Genomic DNA, 24,020 nt, shown 5'->3' on the forward strand with positions numbered 1-24,020 from the left:
TTCTATTGTTTTGTTAGAGATGGCAGCTTATACTAAAAGGGTTCAAGGCAAGCTGTAGAAATCTGTCATGTTTTACTTAATCTGTCATGTTTGACTTGAAGTTAATTTCATTGGTTAATTGATATCAAAAAGGGAACAACCCCAACTTTTCTGATTGGACAATTTATTCACATCATTTTTCAGAATATGAAATCTTTCTTATGTTAAGGGACTGGATTTTTAGCAACAGAACAGTTAAGACATGAAAATGTTCTAGTGGCATAACATAGCCACATTGGCATAATAATGACTTTAACTTAGTCAGCCTTAAACAAGAACAGTTCAAATTAGTTAATTCTTAACCTTAAAGTTTACAACAGACATAATTGGATTTATGATTACAATATTGTGATATGCAGACTGTTATTGCTAAGAATTGTTATTACTTAAATAAAACATAGAAACATTGGATTGTATTTATTTGCACTGGATTCTGTCGTAACGTGGCAAACCAACAGATCAGCAATCACAGGGGCTCTGCCAGAGCTATTCCCCATTTTTCCGGTGTGTCCCCCTGTGGTTGCCGTATACAGTGTTAGGGCGAAGAAAACCCCAGGACAGCCCTAAAACGCCCAGTGACCAAACGGGGGCTGGCTGCCCCGTACGACAAATGCCAATCTTGAAGTCAGTGAGAAATTGTTGAAAAGGGAGAATAGCATGATATGCCGACAGGGGACTTTGATATGTCAGAATTTGCTTACCCTGCGTTATTTGGAATAATAATATAATTATGGGTTTCCTGGCTTTAGAACCAGGCCCCGTGTTCACAAAACATTTTCAGTCTCAGCTGAGTTTGATAATGAAACTTCATTTGTCTTTTTTATCAAAATAGCATGTTTAAAACTAAATTTTAAGTTAATAACTATTCTCATGTGACTATTCAGTACTGATGGTCAGCCTCAGTTAGACTTTAACCTTGAAGTTTTAGCAAAATTGATATTAAAATTTCAAACTCGAACTCAGCCGAGACCGATAAATGTTTTGTGAACATGGGCCTGGTTATCAAATTATGAGGGTTATTAAAAGAAGATGATGCAATACGTCTTGTAGCCATTCTTTGGTACAAATAACGCTTATATTTAGTTAACTGTTTTATTTGACTTTTTAAGTAGGGGGTTGGTTGTGTTGTCGGATTTTGGATATATGACAGCCATTTAGCCAAGGGCACCCTGGTACACCACCTAACCTTTTAATAGGCAGTTTGAAGTCGGAAGAAACTGTGCAAACAATAGTAAAAAAGAAATAATGTGTATTTATTGTGTATTTAAAGAGAGAAAACTGCTTTTCCACATACTTCAGTGAGGGGCAATTAAATTTAGCTTATGTTATAGACTTACCAGCATGTAGACATTATCATCAGGGATTGTTGAAATCACCTTGAAATGTACATTTCATCTTTGGACAACATTTGAAAGGGTTGTATTTTCACAAAATTCACATGAATTAAAAAGTTTGTATTTAGTAAAAAAGTGGAAAATATTTTTTAAATATATCAATTGTTTATCAAAGCGCAAAATAAAAAGGATGCAAAAATAAAATATACAAACATACTAAGTTTTGTTAATTGTGTTTTCAGGTGTCACGGATTACTTGTGTACAGAAATCTCCACATCCAAACAGAAGAAATTTAGTCTGGTCACTTTTGTTGATACTCCTGGTCTGGTCGATGGCGATATGAAATATCCATTTGATGTGAACAAAGCTATTCTCTGGTTAGGTAAGAATATGTAGAATTTTGAATTATCAAAGAATGTTTTTGTACAGCACATGAAGAAATATGGAGATACTTTTGAGAGACGCTTTTACCAATGAAGATGCCGGCGCCTTTAACTGTAATCTCATTTTGTAAAGCTGATTGACAGTTGAAGTTGTAGAAGAGCATGTGTTGACTTGCTAATTTGCACAGGTTTGGCACTACTGGAAATCATGGTAAGATCAGGGTTGGCTTGTTCCTGGTCTCATGAGCTGTGTGAGAAATAGAACAGGAACCAATAATATGTATGGATAGATTTCATTGGATGACTTGATTGACAAATTCCTGAAAAAGAACTATGGTTGATGATAGTTAGTTCAATCCATTTCAAAACCATACTATAGTGAAAAAATGTCAAATCAAAACAGTTCTGCTGTTATTTTGAGGCATGGTTATATCCGTAGTTGGGTCCGAACATGTGATCATGTCTCCATTTACATCTTGCTCATAATGAAGTTTGTACATGTACAGAACCCAGAAATCACTTATTGTATAAAATGTGTTGTTACGAAACAGTCATACTGCTGAATCAGGTCTGAGATTTTCAGGACCAGTCCTAATTTCAGGGTTTTGACTGTTAAAATTTCCCTTTATAACTCTATTTAAAAAGACATTTCAGACTTTAGGTAGAAGGTTTTCAGGTTTTTCTTTTTTATGAGAATCACAGGTCTGTGCATACATATGTAGAAAAAAAATGTTTAAGGGATAGGAAAATTCATATATAAGGTTGCATGAAAATCAATTATTTGGCATGACATCTTTATATAAATGAATTTCTCCTGTATTCAAAGCAGAATCAATAATTCCAAGGAGTCTGCTACTTTACAGGGACTAAACAGTCATGTTCTCTCATCTGTATGGAAAATAATGATAATGACATTGTTATGTGAGATGCCCTCTTTAGTCTGCAAAATTTTTCAAGGTTTTACATATTTGTCTGCCTCGGTTTCTGCAAACTGCACAATTTGGTTTCCATGTAATTATGTATTGCCTTTTAAGATTTTTGACCAGGATTTTGCGGGTTTTATTGTCTGATATAGCATGCTTGAGGGTTTACATGTGCGGGAATTGCAACATAGAGGGCAAGTGGTTAAATACACTTTCACCTGACTGATAGACCATGTTATATTAGATGATAAAACACAAGGAGACCTTGATTTATTTTAATATTATGATAAAGATATATTAATACACATTTTATTGTGTAGTAAAAAACCCGACATCCTGCTGTAGAATTTGATGTCGGCAATGGTCTCTCACCAGTTTGTGCCTCGAACCCATTGTTATCACAGAGTATACAGTGCTTGAACCGACAGGCAAACTGAGCCATATTAAAATATTTGATATAACGACAGTCATGTGAATTACACCTTGTTTGCAAGTTTTGTCTTGTTTTGGCAAAGAATAGAAACGAGGAATTTGACCATCATTCTGTTCTCTTTATTTCCTTAAAAAAGAAAATATGAAGGGATTTGATGCAAAGGGGATAAAAATTTCAAATTTTATTGTTTTCATCTTTTTCGACTCTTGTACACTTCTGTCCAAAAATTCTCTTCTAAGGGTAATTTAAGGATGTTTTTCAGGGCATTCAAATTGGTTATTTATGTACATTTAAAAAATTAATTTAATCTTGTGTACATAAAAGATTGTGTGGTGTGAATTACTACCAGACTGCTGTCACAGTTTTATAAGAATTCCATTGAAATTTCATAAAATAGTATACCACATCCTGGTGTGATCCTCTTGAAGTGTAGATTTAGCATAATTGGCAGATAGATGTGTGTGATGCATCTTTTAACATCAGTTGAGGCATTGCAGAGTTATGTGCCCTTGGACTTAGTTAAACTTATTTCCCCTGACAAAGTGGTATTATGTGGGTATTAATCACATTCTGTGATAGCTCTAGTTACTTTCATGACTAGGATGATTATGATGTTAGTAGTGTAATATGACAAAGATGCTGTGTTTTTGCTCATCTTTCTCTTATAATATTGTACTGTCTAGACAGATCAAATTATAGAGACTGTTATATCTGTGGTATCCAGAGATTTCTGAAGCAAGTCTGAGGTTGAATTTTTCTTACATTATGATCTTCCAAGTAGACATGTGAGGAAAATCAGCCTCATCTCCCCTTAACGGGTTCTAATGTCTTTGCTACATTAGTACAATGTTTTTGAATGTCTACTTAAAGATAAGCTATAGTAATGGCTTGTTCCAAGAAAGAACCTGGAGTTTCAATTTCTTTCCTCTGGAATCACTCACAGAACAGAACAGAACAGAAATTAAATAAAAAGTTGTCGTTATGAAATGTTTCCATTTGTGGATCATCTTTTTCCATGTTGATATATTTGAAAAATGAATTTTTATGAAATATTTACAGAGTTTGCAATTAAAAAGGAACATAAGAAAAATGATTGTACAACTCTAGCGTATCTTAACCAGACATTCAAGAACATGGGACTAACAGCAGGTCGGAAGTCATTAATATTCATAGGGGACAAATTTTTGGCATGGAAACCTTGGCAGGACCACACTGGCACTAAATTCAAAGAAAATAAAATCATTTATTTTAACTGTAATAATATTTGTTAAAATCAATGATTCTATGTAATTTGGTAACTTTTGCCAAAATGAATCTTTTTACCAATATAGACTTACAGTAAATAAGACACGTGATCATGTTAAAGGACTTTTTTGGTTTAAAGGGTATACAGTATTGCTGCAGATGTATTGAAAATAACAAAACTTTTAAAACAGAATAAGTAGACATGTTCCAAGATAAGTAAAAAAATAAAAAAATGTGGTTGATTATAAAAGTTGGTGTTAATGTGGGAAATTTTGATGTCAGATCTAAAATTCTACCCCATGTTTTATTCATGCCTTTTCCACATAATTTTCAGCTGCACCAGTTTATGACAAATGTAGTTATGCAGGTGAAAGGTTTTTTTTTTAATAATATGGGTTTTAATACACGTTTGAAAATATTTTTTTAAAAACTGATGTTATAACTGTAAGAATAGCAAAAATTAAAAGTGCAGCAAAATGGGTCATGTCCTGGCCACCCTAGACTATCTCCTATGTCCAATACCATGATTTTAACGTAATCTCTAGAATAGTCAGGCTTTTTTCTCTATGAAATGAAATTCGACAAAAAAAGGGAAAAAAATAGAAATATCTTTATTATCAGTCTAGTGGCTAGTCTATGACTATCCCTTTTGTGTTTGTTTAATAAAAAGAGACTTGATAAACTTTTTAAGTTTACAATCTGTCAAGTTAAAATATCTTACTTTAAGTAGCACTGAGTTACTGCTGGAAATAGCATAGTGTAATGTCTATATCAGTGATCAGGGTTGGGTGAAATTCAATTACCCTATAAGCTTCATTCTTATACTGTGTTCTTAAATCAATAAAAACCAGTGGTTTGACCAGGGCATGAACTGGTCAGACAACAGCATCATATTGCAGCAAGTGTCTACTGTCTGATTAGGATAGATTTCCTCAGGAATTCTTGGTTGGAAAATATAGAAATTTTTCTTTTGTGAATGATGTAAGAAGGAAAATATTGAATCGTGAATTATTTTAGAGAGTTTTAGGAAAATGTAGAAGGGTCATTTTAGCTTGACTATTCATAGAATAGGTAGAGCATTTGGACTCACCTATGCGTCCGCGTCAGCATCATGATTTGGTTAAGTTTTTGTATGTAAGCTGGTATCTCAGTAACCACTTGTGGGAATGTATTGAAACTTCACACACATATTCACTGTGATAAACTGACTTACATTGCACAGGTTCCATAACTCTATTTTACTTTTTATGCCCCCAAAGGGAGGCATTATTAGTTTTTAACTGTCCGTCCGTTCGTTAGTTCGTTCGTCACAACGTTAACTTTTTGCATGAAGGCACTTCACTCGCGAACCACTGCACCCAGGACCTTCAAACTTCACATGCTGATAGTAGTTATTGAGTACACGACCCCTACTGACTTTGGGGTCACCAGGTCAAAGGTCAAGGCACTGCGGGGGCATTTGTCACAATTAGTGACAGCTCTTGTTTACAAAATTATGCCCCTTTTTCGACTTTGAAATTTTTAATCCCCCGCCGTGGCGGAGGGATTATAGGAATGGTCTGCGTCCGTTTTTCCGTCCGTAACAAATTCGTGTCCGGTCCATATCTCCTAAACCCCTTGAAGGATTTTCCTGAAACTTGGGTCAAATGATCACCTCATCAAGACGATGTGCAGAACCCATGAGTCAGCCTTGTCGGTTCAAGGTCAAGGCCACAACTCAAGGTCAAAGGTTTGAGCCTGCCATTTTGTGTCCGCTCTATATCTCCTAAACCCCTTGAAGGAATTTTTTAAAACTTGGGTCAAATGATCACCTCATCAAGTCGATGTGCAGAACCCATGAGTCAGCCATGCCGGCTCAGGGTCAAGGTCACAACTCAAGGTCAAAGGTTTGAGCCTTCCATTTTGTGTCCGCTCTATATCTCTTAAACCCCTTGAAGGAATTTTATAAAACTTGGGTCAAATGATCACCTCATCAAGACGATGTGCAGAACCCATGAGTCAGTCATGCCGGCTCAAGGTCTAGGTCACAACTTAGGGTCAAAGGTTTGAACCTTCCATTTTGTGTCTGCTCTATATCTCCTAAACCCCTTGAAGGATTTTCATCAAACTTTGGTCAAATGATCAACTTACCAAGGCTATGTGCAGAACTTATGAGTCAGCCATGTCAGCTCAAGGTCAAGGTCACAACTGAAAGTCAATGGTTTGAGCCTTCCATTTCGTGTCCACTCTATATCTCCTAAACCCCTTGAAGGAATTTTATAAAACCTGGGTCAAATGATTACCTCATCAAGACAATTTGCAGAAATTATGAGTCAACCATGCCAGCTCAAGGTCAAGGTCACAACTAAGGGTCGAAGGTTTGAGCCTTCCATTTGGTGTCCACTCTGTATCTCCTTAACCCCTTGAAGGATTTTCATCAAACTTTGGTCACATGATCACCTCATCAAGAACTCATGAGTCAGCCATGTCAACTCAAGGTCAAGGTCACAACTGAAGGTCAAAGGTTTCAGCTCTGTATCTCCTAAACACCTTGAAGGATTTTCATGAAACTTTGGTCAAATGATCACCTCATCAAGACGTTGTGCAGAATTCATGAGTCAGCCATGTCAGTTCAAGGTCAAGGTCACAGCTAAAATCAAAGGTTTTACCCTTTCACTATCCATAGCAGTGGCGGGGGATTTAGCTGTCTTTCAGACTGCCTTGTTGGTTAAGGTTTTGTATGTAAGCTGGTATCTCAGTATTCACTAATGGAACTGGATTGAAACTTCACACAATTGTCTATTGTCATGTGCTGATATGCATTGTACAGGTTCCATAACCCTGTTTTGCAATTTTACAAAATAATGCCCCTTTTTCAACTTTTATATTCATTCAGTTGACAAGGCTGTTGAATAGTCGAGCATTGCTGTCCTCTGACAGCTCTTGTTTATTCATATAGACTTTTCTAGATGGACTAGCTGTTAACATAAGTGAATGGTCCATTGTCCTTGTATCCATCATCTTGAATCAACAGTTTTACTAAAGACCTCCTGTTTAGGGGGCACTAGAGCTAATTTAGTCTGGAAACTTCCCAGTATCTAATTGGCTGTTTCATAGTTCATCTTTTTGAAATTGACCAATGAGAAAGAAGTATTATGAAAATGGTCTTTAAACTCAGTTTTATTACATTGGAGCCAGGATTTTGACTAAAAATTTACTCAGCTTTTCATGACAAGTTTAATTGCATTTGAAATAAATGTCTGAATAGTGCAGCTGTATGTAGATATTTAGGTAGATCTCTAGATCTTGCAGAAAGTAATAAATGCAACAACCTGACAAATCTTTATAGTAGAAGTCTGAAAGATGTTTTCATATTATTGAAAGTGCATTCTTTTGGTACTATATTCTGTAATTTTTACAGTAAATGAACAGTTGATGGGAAATGCAATGGAACTATGTCATTGTTTCTATGATGATACAGACAATATTACAAATTAAGCATTAGAAACCTTTATAAAATAATTTATGGATGTTTTTCACATTTAAGGAAGAAGTGTACTTGAGATCATTGCTCTTTTTCTTAAAATTAGAACATTATAATCTCTTCCGTGTGCAGAAGTAACTTGATATTTGATAGTATCTGGAGATATAAGCAAGTCTGAAATGTTCTCGCAGCTAACCTGAATTGGTCAGCGATTTTATTGCTGACCTTGCATTATTGTTCTTATAGTACATTCTGTGAACCTGATCATATGTCTTTCAGTTGTTTTTTTTTTTTTCAGGAGATTTATTGTTGACTTGATATTATCCTCTTAGAGGAGATTGTGCTCTGGTGTTTCTGTATTTTTTTTCAAGAGGGTTGGTATATCTGACACTGTATGAGTCGCACCATGAGAAAACCAACATAGTGCGTTTGCGACCAGCATGGATCCAGACCAGCCTGCGCATCCGCGCAGTCTGGTCAGGATCCATGCTGTTCGCTTTCAATGCCTATTGCAATTAGAGAAACCGTTAGCGAACAGTCTGGATCCATGCTGGTCGCAAATGCACTATGTTGGTTTTTCTCATGGCACGGCTGATATATGCTTTTTTTCTGGGAGATTTCATTGCTGACCTGGTATTTGATTCCTTCAGCTGAAGTTTGCAGATATGTTTCTATGTTCTTCCATTCATGGTTTTCCCAGAAGGTTTTATTGCTTATTACCTGGTATTTTTGTTCATACAGGAGATCTAGCCGATCTGATATTTGTGTTCTTTGATCCTATTGGTCAAGCATTGTGCAAGAGAACTTTGAACATTGTGGAAGAGTTGAGTCACAAACATGCAGAAAGGATGAAGTTCTACCTAAGTAAAGCTGATGAAGCAGGCTTGGAAAGTGACAGACAGGTAAGAGTTACTGCTCTTGTACTAAATAAAGCATTGTGTCCAAAAATTTCTTTTCTAATTATAACATTTTCTTTGTTGATAAAAATGGTATTTTATGTAAGGATTTTTGGTTCATTATGTAAAGGGGTGTGATGCCAGATATCAAATACGACCCTAGGTGTGCACTAGGTATTACTGTGCTATGTATTGACATGTCAAGGGTATAATATTCTTTAATTGTCACAGTTGGAGACCTTCCAGCTTAATTTTAGCAGGTTAGTTGGTGTATAGATGAATGAAATAACTCTTTTTGAGTGGTGCATGATAATTCAGAATGATTAAAAGTCTTGCCTTGAGATAACTATGGGTTTGATCCAGCTACATATTTGTATGTCTTCCATAATTTTAGCTTAAATGCCATTGTACCTGTGAAAAGTATAATTGACAAAAGATAGAAATGAATATTTTATCAAACATTTCACAGTGGAAACAAAAGCTGACAATTTTTCAGTTGTAAAGCCTGCCTGGCTTAGTAAGTAGAACACAAGACTATGATTTAAAAGGATTAGAGAGTTTGATTACAAGGCGCAACATATGTTCTCTGTGAAGATTTAATAGCCTGAGGTCAGACAGACCTTTACATCTGTGCAGGCTGATGTCGGTAATTCGCTGGGAGCCGGTCTGTACTGGTACAGAATCAAAGAATACTGATTAAGTTAACGATTGTGATTGCATTATTGAGATACTGTTGGAAAACTGTTCTTAACCCTAAAAAAAAGTCTAAAAATATCAGATCTTGTTCAAAACATATGTTGAAACTAAAGTTCAAAATGTGAGCAATATTGCTTTCAGAGAGTCATGATGCAGATTGTCCAGGAGTTATGTAAGCGACCAAACCTGAACAGGACCGGCTTTGACATGCCGACCATCTACGTGCCGACCATGAACCCGAAAGTAAGTAACCAAGTAAGTAACTTCCTGTATGAAGTAAGTAACTTCCTGTACAATCTAAGTAACTAAGTTACTTCCTGTACAAAGTAAGTAACTTCCTGTACAAACTAGTTTGCTGAGCTGAAAATAGTGTTGATGTTTAAGGTCCAGTGTTATAAAATAGGCCATGCAATTTACAAAGTAGGCTTTTAGGCTTCTCATTCTTAACAGAGTCACAGGCCTGTATAAAATACAAATATTGGAGTAAAGTTACACAAAATGCTAACTTTAAAAGATCATTCTTAGAAATAGACATTTTGATACCTGCAGTTTTTCTCCTTTTGCTCCTTGGAGTAATCCTTAGAGATGGAGGAAGAAAGAGATTTGACATTTACCTTTTTTTTTGTGTGTGGGGAGGGGGGGGGGGGGGGGGGGGGAGAGTGATAAAAAGAACAATTTTTCTTTTAATCCAAATTGGCCATGGGGACGTTTGTCAGGAAAATGTTATATAATTTCCTAATCTGTTGCCTTAAAGCTCTGTAAATGGTTCTCAGTTGACATATCTCTAATCTGTTTGTATTATTGATTTGCACTGATGACAGGTTACCAAAGTTTTGACTTACATTAGTTCGGGAAAATGTCATTCACAGTTTAGCAGTGGTTATAGTGTCACCAGCTAAGAAAGATGCTAAGACTATATTATCAAATAATGCCAATTGTCTGTAGATCACTCTATGAAAGTCTTTGAACTTAATTTGCTTGTAGTGGAACTGTTGTCACTTTCTGAACAGAAAACTGTAGATGTAGTATTTATATCATCATTTTGATTTTGCAATTTTTTGTCACCATCAGCAGTCGTATTTGTGTTATTTAGGAATTTCAGAGATCATCTGTATTTAAGGTGTTACTAAATTTTTATTGGATTTTGTGGTTGTGTCAATATGTGAAATTAAATTTACAAAAAGAAAGTTCCCATTCTTTTTTGAGAAGTGGAAAAGCCATGAATTTATGTCCCAATGAAATATCCATTTTAAGTTAAAACCACAAAATTTCATGCTGACGAAATTTAATGATTTCAGAGTGTGACCATGGTTGCCACTTTATTTTTATGACATAATGCTTATTATTACTCGCAATGGTTCAGATAGTCAAATTTTTTTTGTACAAATTTAAGCAAAATTATTGTAGCACACATACAATATATGATATATGATATATTTTACATGTATAAATATACATCTAAGAGGTTGTATTATTTTGCCAATCCTTAATTTCTTGCATACCTTTGTCCATCCTTTTCGATATTATATTTCCTTATATAAACATGAAACATTTTGAAGCAAACTGTTGTATTTGTTCCTTGATACAGTTTCTAATATTTTGTTGTGAGGTGACAAACTGTGAGCTTAGGTTTTGTTCTGTCCCCTATCTGTTATTCTCATGAGAAATATCACGAGACAACTTTGAGATGTTTTGAGTTTAGTATTTGAACAATGCATCGGGTCTTTCTTTCACCTTTCTTGTTGGTATCTTGTGAAGAACAAGTTTACTGTTGTACAAGACTTAAAATTCTTTTTAAAGTATGCATAAGGTCACAGTATACTAATTCAGTTCCTTCTTTATTTCATGTGAACAATGAAACCATTTCAATGATATGAAAACCATGTATAGCCAGTTAGAATAATATTTCTTCTTACCAAAAATTAAAAAATATGGAGATGTTATGTTACATTTATTAAGAAAAATAATCTTATTTAGAAAAACAACACTCTCAGAGAATGCTCTCATGAACTTTGTGGTTTAGCAGTTAATGCGTATGTAGACATTTCCTCAATGAATTAAACTAACTCCTGGAAATTCACAATGGAAGTGGTCTAGATTGGTTCTCAATACAACAGACAATAAAATTAAGCCAAAAATAAAACTGCCACATCCATACATGCTTCATAATACTATATTTCATCAACAGCGTGGAACTATATTTTGGACTACTTCATATGTAACACTGAGTAGTCACTTCCTATTTGGTGTAAACAGCCTATAAAAATTAAAAACAACAAACCCCCACCCCCTCACCAAGATTTTGTTGAGATATATCGTTTATTTTGATATTTTTTAGGGTTCTCGATGTGTGAACCAGATAGAAGAAGTTTGTAAGGAGGTAGAGAAGACAATTAAACAGACAATACAAACCACGCTTAACTCCCTTGAACGAGATTGTGACCAGATTGCACGTGCAGTAGAGGATAAACTGGCTACAGACAGGTAGGTGATTTACATTTTGATTTTAACATAATAGGATATGAAATTGGTATTTTCTCTTGCCAGGTGATATTAAAAATACTTAAGTTTTTAAAAATACTTTGTTTCTTTTCACATACAGATTCTCATTTTTAATAGCTTTAGTTTTATTCATGACTTTTATCTACATTTAGTTATATTTCTATGGAAAATAATTGTAAACTGCTCTAAATTTGTTAGGCATGTGGTTGGCAAATATATGGGAAATGGTTATAAACTTAAATTTGTGAGTCACACTGTTTGCAAATAAAATGGAAAATGTTTATAAATTGTTTCAAATCGGTGAGTCACATGGTTTGCTAATGATAGCTTAATTAAAGCCATCACAAAAAATATCCAACCTACTGTGCTGAACTTTAGTTTTACTACTTGTATATAAACTTACTATAATATGGTACTTGCAAAATGTATTATACTAACAGGGTAACTTGAGTCCTGGTCCCTAGGTTGAAGGTCAAGGTCACACATAGAGGCCAAAGGTCAGATACAAGAATGACTTTGTCTGGAACACTTCTTCATGCATGGAGGGATTTTGATTTAACTTGGCATAAATGTTCACTACCATGAGACGGATTGTTTTGCGCAAGAACCAGGTCCCTAGGTCTAAGGTCAAGGTCACACTTAGAGGTCAAATGCCAGATTCAAGAATGACTGTCCAGAGCATTTCTTCTTTATGCATGGAGGGATTTTGATGTAACTTGGCAAAATTGTTCACCACCATGAGGCACTCTTGTTTTTAGAATTATGTCCGTTTGTTTTACTATAAATAGCTTATATTGTAACTTATTTATTACAGGCCATAATGAAAAATTGTGACCAGTTTTCTGTGTTACAACATGCATGTTACATCCAATTTTTAGGTGTATTTTGACCTATGTCTACCTGGTAATGAGTTTTGTGTGGACTTACATAGAATTTTGGTTTTGTTTTTTTGTTGTTTTTTTACTATTTTTGGCCAAAAAAAAATGCTATATGAAAACAACTATATTTTATATATACAAATTTTAATCCAAGTGTTGTGTTATAACATATTGTATATATAGTACAATATTGTTTATACATTATTGACAGATATCAGTTCATTATGTTATACTGCAGTAGAAAAAATATAGTGCCTTCCAGTAGGGGACTTTGTATTACATGGCAATACTTCATTCACTTGTTTACAATAAAAACTTCCCTTGAATCAGTCTGTAGAGCACTTCGTAGGGATCAGGGTTGCAATGGGGATAGAGAACTTATGATGGGTCAAAAGTTATAAAATATAATAATGAAACCATAATATGATAGGCTATTTCTGAGCTTAAATCTTTGAATTGACCAATTACAAGGTTGCATTTTGAAATTTTGTTTCATAAATGTCTGAATGTACCGTCTGACAGGGTAACATGGTTGTGACCCATGACCCACAGTTTGAGGTTTGTTGGCACTTAATGGTATATAAAAATTACTTAGCTTGGCTCGAATGGGTAATTTTTGTGCAAGTAAATTTTACAGATATTAAGTATGCTTTTCCTCCGATTTCAGTGCTACATCATCTCAGAATTTGAAAGCTCGGGTACGAGGAGCGACATACGGGTTTCTGGGCATGCTTCTGCCATTTCTGTTACTTACGACGTTTCTCATAAGCACACAGCATAAAGTTTTACAATCTGTACTCGGAAAAGATCTCGTGGACACGTTGGCAATATATCTGGTGAGTCATATTTTGTATTATGCATCCTGTTCATATGATAAAAATGTTCAAAGACTCTTTAACATACAAAGGCAGCCACTCTGGGCAACAGCTTCATTCTCTGCCAGAGTAGACTGAGCAATCAGTCCAGAGGGACATTCTAAGGGACAGAGAGAGAGAAATCTTTAAGATATGGGCATTTCTTGCTGACTATCTTTACCAATAGACAGTCCAGTTCTTTAAAGTGCTCAGTGTGTACAAGTATGTTGGCCAAGATCACAACTCTCACATGCATTTTATCAGATTTATTGCCTGTTTTGTACATACAAATCTGGAATTTCTTGGTTGATATGTTTGTTTAGGTCAAATTTACTTAGACTTGAGAGGTATAGCTTTAAAACTCTGTAAACAACATTAGATGAGTACCTCGGCCAAGAATCATAAGTCTGACTTATAACTTGAATACAAGAGATCTATAGTTTTGGAACTTTGTACACTAGTTTATTATCATTAGATTAGTAAGTAGGCTGAGAACCATAGCTTTATCTTGCATTTTGTCAGAATTTTGGCCCTTTTTATCTCAGAAAATTGGTATTTCATGGTGATTGTTTTGTTAAGGTCCGAATTTCTTGAATACTGTGACTGTAAAACTATAAATTTTTCAGCATTAGTGGGATTGCAATAAGGCAAAGAATCGCAACTCTATTTTTGCATATTGCTGTCTAGTACTTGCAGATGAGGGTTGGCACCTGCAGGTGGTGCCCTTGTTTCTGTAGGCAATATTTATGTATCTAAGTAATACTGCTGGTGCTGTTACAAATACTGAAATGGTCTCTGTAATGTTCATTAATCAGAATTTTTTTTTTGAGGTCTCATTTGCAGACACGTTATTAACCAGGTAAAATGATACATTATTTGTCTAGAATATCACAAAAGAAATGAGCAACATCTGTATTGGACTTGATTGAAGACACAAGTCGAGGAAACAATTACATGCTTATTGCCATACTATTAGAAGGGTGAATTAAAAAGTTGGAAATTGTGAAATGGCTTTCTCTATCAAATAGCGCAGTTATCATTTTAATATTTTGAGAATTGAATAGGATGTAAGTAGGGGCATTCATATGTTTGAGAGAGAAAATGATTCTGGTCAGTTTGTAGGGTGGGTAGGGGTAGATCTATACATACAGCTCTGAATTGGACTAACCCTATTGGGCCTCAGTTCAGCTGCAGCATGGCAATGCAGGCTCTCAGCTGTTTAGATGGAATAGAAGCTACGAGGAGGGGGCAAGAGTGATTTTATCAGGCAGAATGATGCATTTTTGAGTTTGTGTGCATGTTTTTTTTTTTTTTTTCTTTTTTGCTACCTTATGCCTACCATGAGGTAATTCTGCATTCAGATAATTTTTTCTATAGAGAGGAATTTGATTAAACCATAATTTTTCAAAACTGGAGAATGTTTTAACAACTGGCGAAGAAGAAAATAAGGTTGTGTGCTTGATTTATTGCTTACACTGTAGGATACAAAAAAAGTAGATCTCAGGCAAGTTTTCATGGAAAAGAACAAGTTTGATGACATTTTTCAATTCCAACTTTTTCTACAATGTAGATTTTAATGAAACTTTTCACAGTTGTAAAACAACATAATTATTGTCTATTATGGTTTAATAAAATGTACAGGTCTGTGTGCTTATTTTTGAGATATTTGCTTAAGAAGAGATTAACACATTTTAACCCTAATCATGCTGGACACAATTGAATCTGCTTTTGTGACCAGTGCAGATCATGATCAGCCTGCACATCTGTGCAGTCTGATCAAGATCTGCACTGTTTGCCATTCTTTCAGTATCTTTTTTTGTATGCACCCCTTTTAACAGTTAATGATACTGTCCAAATTGGAAGATGGACAAGTTCATTATAGAAATTTAGCAGGGTAAGGTTCAAGCAGATTTGTTGGCATTATTTTGGAATTACTTCAAGTGCCAACAAATTAACTATCATTGTAGAGCTTTAGGTGCCATTATATGAATGTACACACAGCATAATATTTAAACCTAGGATGATTTTCCTTTTCGTAGGATGGGTTCAGGATTTATATTATGTTATATGGACGTTACATCATGACTTGCCCTAATCAAACTTGCAGAACTACTTTAATGGAAGCCCCCACAACACTTCTGTTGTCAGTCTTTGGCCTACAGTATTAAAACTATTAACATATTGCCTATTGTAAAAAGATCATCCCAATCAATGTCAGGTTCAGTTAGACATATATGGAGGGTGACACTTGACCCATCGGTTATAAATGAATTATGATCAGTCAATAAAGAAATTAACTCTTTTTCACACATACTAATGAAAAGTCATAGCAAAATTGCCTCATCTGGTAAATGCCTTTTTCGAGTATAGGGAAAAAGGTGGACAACCTAACCAAGATCCTTCATTTTCTTTGCAAGTCTTTGGAATATGGTGACGTAAAAATTCATTTTCATGACATTTTCTTTTAGGGTGCACATTTCAGTTGCTTTGGTTTTACCAGTTACTGTTTAACCCTTAGCCTGCTGCAGGCGAATTTAACAGCCTTTGCAAACAGCTTGGAACCAGATCAGACGCCGATTAAATTGGCGTCTGATCAGGTTCCAAGCTGTTTGCTACTCTGACAATATTTCTTCCAATTTTGGAGCAAATTGAATGAACTTTACAATTTTAGCAGATGACATTTCCAGCAGACGACAATTTATCTAGCATGCTAAAGGTTAAGGTTTTAACAGAGAATTTTAATGTAATGAAAAAATACAATTTTTTTTTTCTTTCAGGGACCATTGACGACTGCTTGGAATTCTATACCAAAGGATTATACGATGTATGTTTTATTTGCCATATTAGGGATTGCACTTTTGATGTTACTGTTAGCGAAGTTTGTATCAAGGTAAGGGACTTAACCAAACTTTTTTATAGGGTACTGTATAGTTCACAGTTACTTTTCCTGATAGTTACTTGTTCTGTAATAAGTGGCAAATAAATTGCATTGTACCCACATAAAATAGAAGTAGGAGTAGAAAAATACAAACTTATTTATCATCTTTATTATTGATAAAAATGTGACCTGGCAGTTAATTGCCCAGCTGAGAGTGGTCAGCGAAAAACATGATGTGGTCAATGAAAACTGAAAAAGTCCTTGTTGGTGGCAACTACATGTATGTTCAAGTTGTTTTTATTTTTACTGAATGTAAATGCTGGTACCTAATGCTGTAATTTAATGTGAACTATTCTGGTATTGCATATATTAGTGGTGTTTATATGCGTAAAACTTTAAAAGTGTTACAGCAGTGTCTATAATGTATAAAACTTTGTACACATGTTTTACAGAACAAAGACCACATTATCAAGGAAGCAGAGAAGATCCTTTTTAGAGATGAAAGACTATGTACAGAGTATTGTCAAGTCAAAAAAGGTAAAAAGACTACAACTTCACTTAATTTTCATGATTAATTGATTAATTTCAACAAGGATTCACATGATCATATTTCACTTTTATTGACTCTTCAGTTGACATTCATATACAATATGTGAAACACAGTAAAGAGTTTGGTCAGATTCTGCAAATGGCACATATAAATTGATTCACAAAAATTTATAAGGTTTTTGTGAGCTACACTATAGTCAACTTATTGAGAGCTTGGAAAGGCCAGATTGGGCATACCGGGGGCTTTGTGTCACTCCCTCAGCTGACTGCTTAATACTGGTTTGACTGTGACAATATTGTGTATCTACTTTTTTTTCAGCAAACATTGTATGCAGACTACCTGAAACAGAGTGTAGCGGAGCATGACTTGTAACCATCATGACCTTGACCTTACATTGAAGTGACCTTGAGCTGACAATCATCTACCAAATGTGGAGGGAAAAACAATGATATCCCAGTGCTTTTAATTTCTATGAAATCTAGTCTTCATCAAGTAACCAGCATTCAAGGACATTGATATGAGAGTTGAGTGGAGGAAAAAAGTATCGTTATCATTATTTATTCATAAATGACTGGAATGATATTAGTGGGGTATGACAGGATGTGAAAGTGGGGCATTAAACTGAAAACCATGAATAATTATATCCTTGGTAACATTCATCATTGTAAATCATTCCAACTACACATTGTTGCATGCAACGAACAAAATACTCTGATGTTTTAATGTGTCAGACGATTATATATTGTGTCACATGTATTAGAAATTTGATGTTTTTGTAATCATTTTAATGTGATCAGCTGTAAGTACATGTACATAGGCATAAATTTGTAAAGATTCCTATAAATAGTGTGTGTTTCTTTTAAAACAGTGGAAATTTAAAAATATAATTTTTTTTAATGATTGCCAAATTACTCTAATTAATGTAGATATTATGTACTTTTGGACAGGTCTAACTTGGAAATGAAACAGTTCAACTTCACTTACAAGAGTTATTTTAAATGTTTAACTGCACTCAAGATTAGAAAAAGTCTGAATTTTCTACACGTTTATGAAACAGTTTGATTGTTGATAGATACATTGAATGATATAGTATCAGTATATAGGTGGAGACTTCGTAAAAGATGGTTCATAATATCAAAACTACTTTATGCAGCAGAAAGATTAGCATATTTTTGTTTAATAGAAAGGTGTTTGTATATACAGCGAATATTGGGACTTTGTTTTTAAAGGGGCTGGCCACCAAATTCCTGGCAAATGTTTAACCCTTAGCCTGCTGGCAGCAGATGATTCTGCCTTTGCGACCAGTGCAGACCAAGATCAGCCTGCACATTCGTGCAGTCTGATCATGGTCTGCACTGTTTGCTATTCAGTCAGTAAATTTTCAGTGAAAACCCCTTTGAATAATAAGTGGTACTGTCCAAATTGAAAGATGGACCAGTCCATTATAGAAATATAGCAGGGTAAGGGTTAAAATGAAGAATGTCAGTTATTGTAAATAGAAAAAGGGAACACAGTAAGGAGTTTTAGGCAACAAATGCTTGCTTTAAGTGAAAAATGTGTAAATCTCTACCAAAAACTGTAATTGTGATGAAAAATACTTATTTTGCTGCAAAAATACCTGGTTGCATCATATTCATCTATGGTTTGATTTTTTTTGTGTGTGTTCTGAAAACTAAAATATTTGGTCTTTAGTCTGGAGGCAAGCCCCTTTAAAAGAAAGTGTGACTTGTGTTTTATAATCTTCAGTGGCAGCTATTGCAAGGAGAAGATTTTATTATGACTGTAGTCATTTTTGTGCTCATGTTAAAAGTGCTCTTTATGGTTAAAGCTTTATATGTGTGAATTCTGTGTTGTTTGATACATGTATTTGTCCACTTGTTGCAGCAGGTAATTGTGCCTCTACATGTATGTTTTGTCTGATATGATCTAAATAACTGGAGAGCCCGCTCACATAGCTGTAGGGAGAGCGTATATCTACGGATCACGAGGTTGCATGCTCGATCCTCATGCGAGGTGTATGTTCTCTGTGACAATTTGATTAAACATTGTGTATGAAATTTAATTTCTGCTTAGAATTTCATGTTGCAACCAAAACATCAGTTTTTGAATGGTTATCGAGTATGGATATTAAAGACAGAATAGATGTTAATTTTATTTGTTGTCAGGATTTGAGTTTATTGGTTTGTACATCCTCGAAATTCACTGAAGTTATAATTAATGATTTCCCCAGTGTTCACAGTTAAAACTTAAAAGCCAAAAGGATAAATTTATTTCTTTAGATATTTTTTATGATTTAAATAAAACTCAAAAAAAGATAACCTTGCTAGACTTGAACATTCTTTAAATGCCATTTTTAATGAAAATCATTAACTACCGGAACTGTTGTCTATCCTTCAAGAATGAAATACTGTTGAAAAACAGCATTTAACCCAAAACAAACAAACAAACAAAACTATCCTTCAAGAAGCTAAGAAAACATTGAAACAAGGCAAAAGCATGCTCTTCTGAAATTAGTTTTACATTTCTATTTCTTTTAGAAAAAATTAAGTTTAAAGTTAAAAGGTTGCAAAACTAAATTAGGAGACCAGTCTAAAAAATGCAGCTTCGCCATTGGTCAGTTTTCAAGACTGAGCTCAGAAGCGACCAGTCAGATGCTGTATTTTTGTGACAGTTTCAAAATACTGTTTAATCACATTTTCGTGTAGCTCTGTCACTGAATAGTGTACTCCAAAACACTTTGACAGATTATCATGTACATATGCTTCAAAAATTGCCTCAACATTTAGTGCTTTTAGGAAATGAATTTTTTGTTTTTAGTTTCCGTTAGTTCATAGTTGCATTTTATTGTTCTTAAACATAGAGTTGGTTGTTGCAGAATGTTGTGAGTCATGTTTATGTAATGTTGGGATTGGCTTTTTTGGTGACGGTCATTTTAACATTCATGTTTCACTCTGCCAGTATCGAAAAATTGTGTTCATTGTTAAATGTGTGTTGGCATTCTGTATAATTTTGAAAAATTTGGATTAAATATGTGTTGAGTTGATTCGTATTTGAAAGATTATATGTAGGTTGGTAGTGTAACATAATTCAGCTGAAAATTTTTGGATGATTGGCGATTTGAGAAAAGATGGTACTTCTTAAGTCAATTTTCCTGCACCCTGGATTCAGATGTGAAAGATGACAATATGAGAACAATTATGTACTGGTACAATGTCCAGGAATGCTCAATAGGTTGACCAACTGTGATGCAGAGTTTAAATACTGCTAGGTCTTATATAAAACAAAATTTTTTCATTGGTGAATAGTAGATACAACCATCTTTGTTAATAGAAAGTAAATGACAAATTCCTTTTTGTGTATAGATGGAAACTAAGGAAATGTGCATTTGTGTTTGAGGCATTACAATATTTGAATCATAATTGATTTGAATTATTTTACTGATTGGCTGAATACATGGCTGATTATTTATATGTTTATGTATTCTCATGAAGGAAAGCGTGCATTATTTCCGAGTCCCAAATGTTAACAGAAAAAGGCAGCATTTTATGAAATATACATTCTAATTTTATATTACTTTGTTATATTTTCGTACCACTAAAGTGGCAACCTTTCCCTTTTCCAATGCAAGCTGATGCCTTTAAATGGGAGGAAGGTATTCAGTAACTATATTCTTTCAGTATTGCACTTGCACATCTTGTACAGACCATATCCCTGTTGTTACGAATTTTGTATCACCATTACATATTGGCATGTGCAAAAAACCCAGCTCAAGAGGCCTAAGTTCTGTTTCTAGGCCTTTATGTCCTCATTTATCATTGTACTTTCGGAACATTTCACATACAGGCTTACTACAACAAGATTGGCTTACTACATCATATCCAGAACCAAACACTTTGATGATTTACGTTACGGGGCCTCCTTGGCCAAGTGGTTATGGTTGCCGACTTCAAATCACTTGCCCTTCACCTTGCCGGGGGCGTTGAATTCTTTGTGAGGAATCCATCCAACTGGCTTATGGAAGGCTGGTGGTTCTACCCATGATGAAGTAATGCATAGAGAGGCACCAGATGTCCTCCATCAAAAGCCAGAAAGTTGCCATATCACCTATAATGTCTGTGTAATGTTGAATCCAACAGAAAAAAAAAATTATTTATGCAAGCACCCCTGGTGGTAAAATCACAAACCTACATGCCTGTTTCTTTTATCTTCCTAATTTCTTGGCAGAGCTCCTAATACTTCGAGAGACAGACAAATCTAAGTTGCATAAATTGTTGCAGTTAATATAGATGAGAAATTTATATCTACAGTGGAGATATATGACTGAAAACTTGGAGCACCAATATTTCAGGTGAAACATTTTGGTAGAGATACTTTAAATGAACTTTGAGGCCTCTATGGCTGAAGAGTAAATAATACTGCCTTGAGGAAGCCACCCAGCTTGCTTACCAAAGGTTGTGGTCCTATTCAGGTGCCACCCATGCTGAAAAGTCTTGATATGGCCCAGTCTGCGTCATACGGTTAAAAACACATTGCAAAATTATTTAACTTACATCACGCAGTGTTTGATGTTTTCAGCTAATTTTCATACAAACCAGTCTAATTTCTTTTTATGGAAAACTTCGTCAAAAACCAAAGATAACATTTTAAGAATCTATCTCTTTTTTATTTTCTTAAGTATGAAAAAGCATATCAGTAAACATCCTTAGTTGCAACTGATTTTGTGACAATGGCTTTGAATGTGGATTGTATAACACTGTAAAGTTTATGATATGTAGCGGATAGTTCATGATGCACTTTCAGACGTTTCTGAGCGGGTTCACCTTCACTTTCTTCAACTCTGCAACATATATCACTTGTGAAATCTGAAAAATGAGCAGTACATCTACTTGAAAACTTGCTGGTCTGTATTTACCCATAAATCTAAAAAATTAGATAAAAATTTGTCGTTTCCACCACCAACCAGATTTACAATTAAAAGTAAATTGGTCACAGTATCATGATTCACATTGAATAAACACCAATACGGCTCAATATATTAATATCATTGGTCCTCGGATGCTTATAATGCCAATGACCCAAAGTACATTTTTCTTAATAAATTATTTGAAAATAAATTATCCTTCTGCTTTATAAACAGGTGCTTCAAAACAAGCTGAATTGAAAATAAAGCCAAAGAATTTTGAAATGAGAGCACCGCCTTGAGAGTGCTGACGCTCATCTGATTTTTTTTGTATAATAGAAAAATTGTCCTACCCATGATTTTCTTAGTCCAAAAAGGGCCATAATTCTTGCAAAAAGCAGGATGGAGTTACGTTTCTTCATGTACATAGTCAGCTTATGATGGTGAACAACTGTTGCAAGTTTCAAAGCAATTGCTTAAATAGTCTAGGAGAAAAGCTGACCTAAACATTAAACGTAACCAATAAATCTGATATTTTCTAAGTCCAAAAGGGGTCATAAGTCTTGCAAAAAGCAGGACAGAGTTATGTTTCTTGCTGTACATGGTCAGCTTATGATGGTGAACAAGTGTTGCAAGTTTTAAAGTAATAGGTTTGATAGTTTATGAGAAAAGCTGACTTAAACATATTACTCAACCAAGAAAACTGATTTTCTCAGTTCAAAAGGGGCAATAATTCTTGAAAACAGCAGGACGGAGTTATATTTCTTGATGTACAGGGTCAGCTTACTAATATGATGGTGAAAAAGTGTTGCAAGTTTCAAAGCAATAGCTTTGATAGTTTAAGAGAAAAAGTTGACCTAAACATAAAACTTAACCAAGAAAGCTGATATTTTCTAAGTCCAAAAGGGGCCATAAATCTTGAAATCAGCAGGATGGAGTTATATTTCTTGATGTACAGGGTCAGCTTACTAATATGATGGTGAAAAAGTGTTGCAAGTTTCAAAGCAATAGCTTTGATAGTTTAAGAGAAAAAGTTGACCTAAACATAAAACTTAACCAAGAAAGCTGATATTTTCCAAGTCCAAAAGGGGCCATAAATCTTGCAAAAAGCAGGACAGAGTTACGTTTCTTGCTGTACAGGGTCAGCTTATGATGGTGAGCAAGTGTTGCAAGTTTTAAAGCAATAGCTTTGATAGTTTAGGAGAAAAGATGACCTAAACATAAAACTTAACCAAGAAAACTGATTTTCTAAGTCCAAAAGGGGCAATAATTCTTGCAAAAAGCAGGATGGAGTTATGTTTCTTGCTGTTCAGGGTCAGCTTATGATGGTGAACAAGTGTTGCAAGTTTCAAAGCAATAGCTTTGATAGTTTAGGAGAAAAGCTGACCTAAATATAAAACTTAACCAGGCAACGCTGACGCAGACCCCAACGCCGATCAAGTGATGACAATCACTCATCATTTTTAAAAAAATTTAAGATGAGCTAAAAACAGGTTTTGCTTTGTGTATATTATACTACATAACGAATGCCATGAAAATAAGTTTGCAAATCGGTCCACTTCAGTATTTTCTTTAGTTCTTAAGTACTAACAACGATGTTACTGTTAAGTGTACATTTAAAGTACAGCAGAAAATAACGTTGATAAACTTGTTACCCAATTTTTACCTGTTTCTGGGACGTTACTGGAGCTTGTAAGGTGAGACAGACAGACACGCCCTATTTGTATGAGTAGACTCGTAACATCCTCACATAGAGGCGGAAATGCTCGACAAATCTTCACTAAATATGGTAATGTCTCTGAGAAAAACTCGACCCGTTTCTTTGCATCAAGAACTGCAAGTAAATTAAAAACAAGAAATACTCCAACTAGTGACTGATTTAAGATAATTCTCATGTCTCCTGAAAATTGTATGCTTTGGCTAAAACTGTATAAATGAACACAATCACTACTTAAGAATTTTCAGGAAATTGAAAGTGTTTTTCATGTATATGAAGCTCTAACTGGGAACAACAAAATACTTTTAAAATACCTTGAAACATGGCA

At 34.7% G+C, this 24,020-nt stretch overlaps 2 protein-coding genes across 4 annotated transcripts in view; one reads left to right on the forward strand and one right to left on the reverse strand.

Annotated features, from left to right (window-relative positions):
- Positions 1-20,643, forward strand: part of LOC123534782 (uncharacterized) — a 79,349-nt gene extending 58,706 nt beyond the window's left edge. The window contains exons 5-13 of one of the 3 annotated variants that reach the window (XM_053519162.1): positions 1,616-1,756; positions 8,563-8,723; positions 9,555-9,668; positions 11,752-11,897; positions 13,461-13,629; positions 16,425-16,537; positions 16,978-17,062; positions 17,394-18,331; positions 18,541-20,643. In XM_053519162.1, the coding sequence (XP_053375137.1) occupies positions 1,616-1,756; positions 8,563-8,723; positions 9,555-9,668; positions 11,752-11,897; positions 13,461-13,629; positions 16,425-16,537; positions 16,978-17,062; positions 17,394-17,447 (983 nt within the window). In that variant the 3' untranslated portion in view covers positions 17,448-18,331; positions 18,541-20,643. Of the gene's footprint in view, positions 1-1,615; positions 1,757-8,562; positions 8,724-9,554; positions 9,669-11,751; positions 11,898-13,460; positions 13,630-16,424; positions 16,538-16,977; positions 17,063-17,393 lie in introns of all 3 variants that reach the window. The other 2 variants (XM_045317205.2, XM_053519163.1) reach the window with 2 other exon arrangements.
- A 1,082-nt stretch (positions 20,644-21,725) lies between these two features.
- LOC123534498 (integrator complex subunit 2-like) overlaps positions 21,726-24,020 on the reverse strand; it is a 31,112-nt gene continuing 28,817 nt past the window's right edge. Inside the window, exons 23-24 of the mRNA XM_045316777.2 lie at positions 23,642-23,809; positions 21,726-21,937 (exon numbers count right to left, since the gene is read on the reverse strand). Coding sequence (XP_045172712.2) covers positions 21,765-21,937; positions 23,642-23,809 — 341 coding nt within the window. The 3' untranslated portion in view covers positions 21,726-21,764. The remainder of the gene's footprint in view (positions 21,938-23,641; positions 23,810-24,020) is intronic.

Source organism: Mercenaria mercenaria, chromosome 12, assembly GCF_021730395.1.
Source record: "Mercenaria mercenaria strain notata chromosome 12, MADL_Memer_1, whole genome shotgun sequence".
Classification (NCBI taxonomy): domain Eukaryota; kingdom Metazoa; phylum Mollusca; class Bivalvia; order Venerida; family Veneridae; genus Mercenaria; species Mercenaria mercenaria.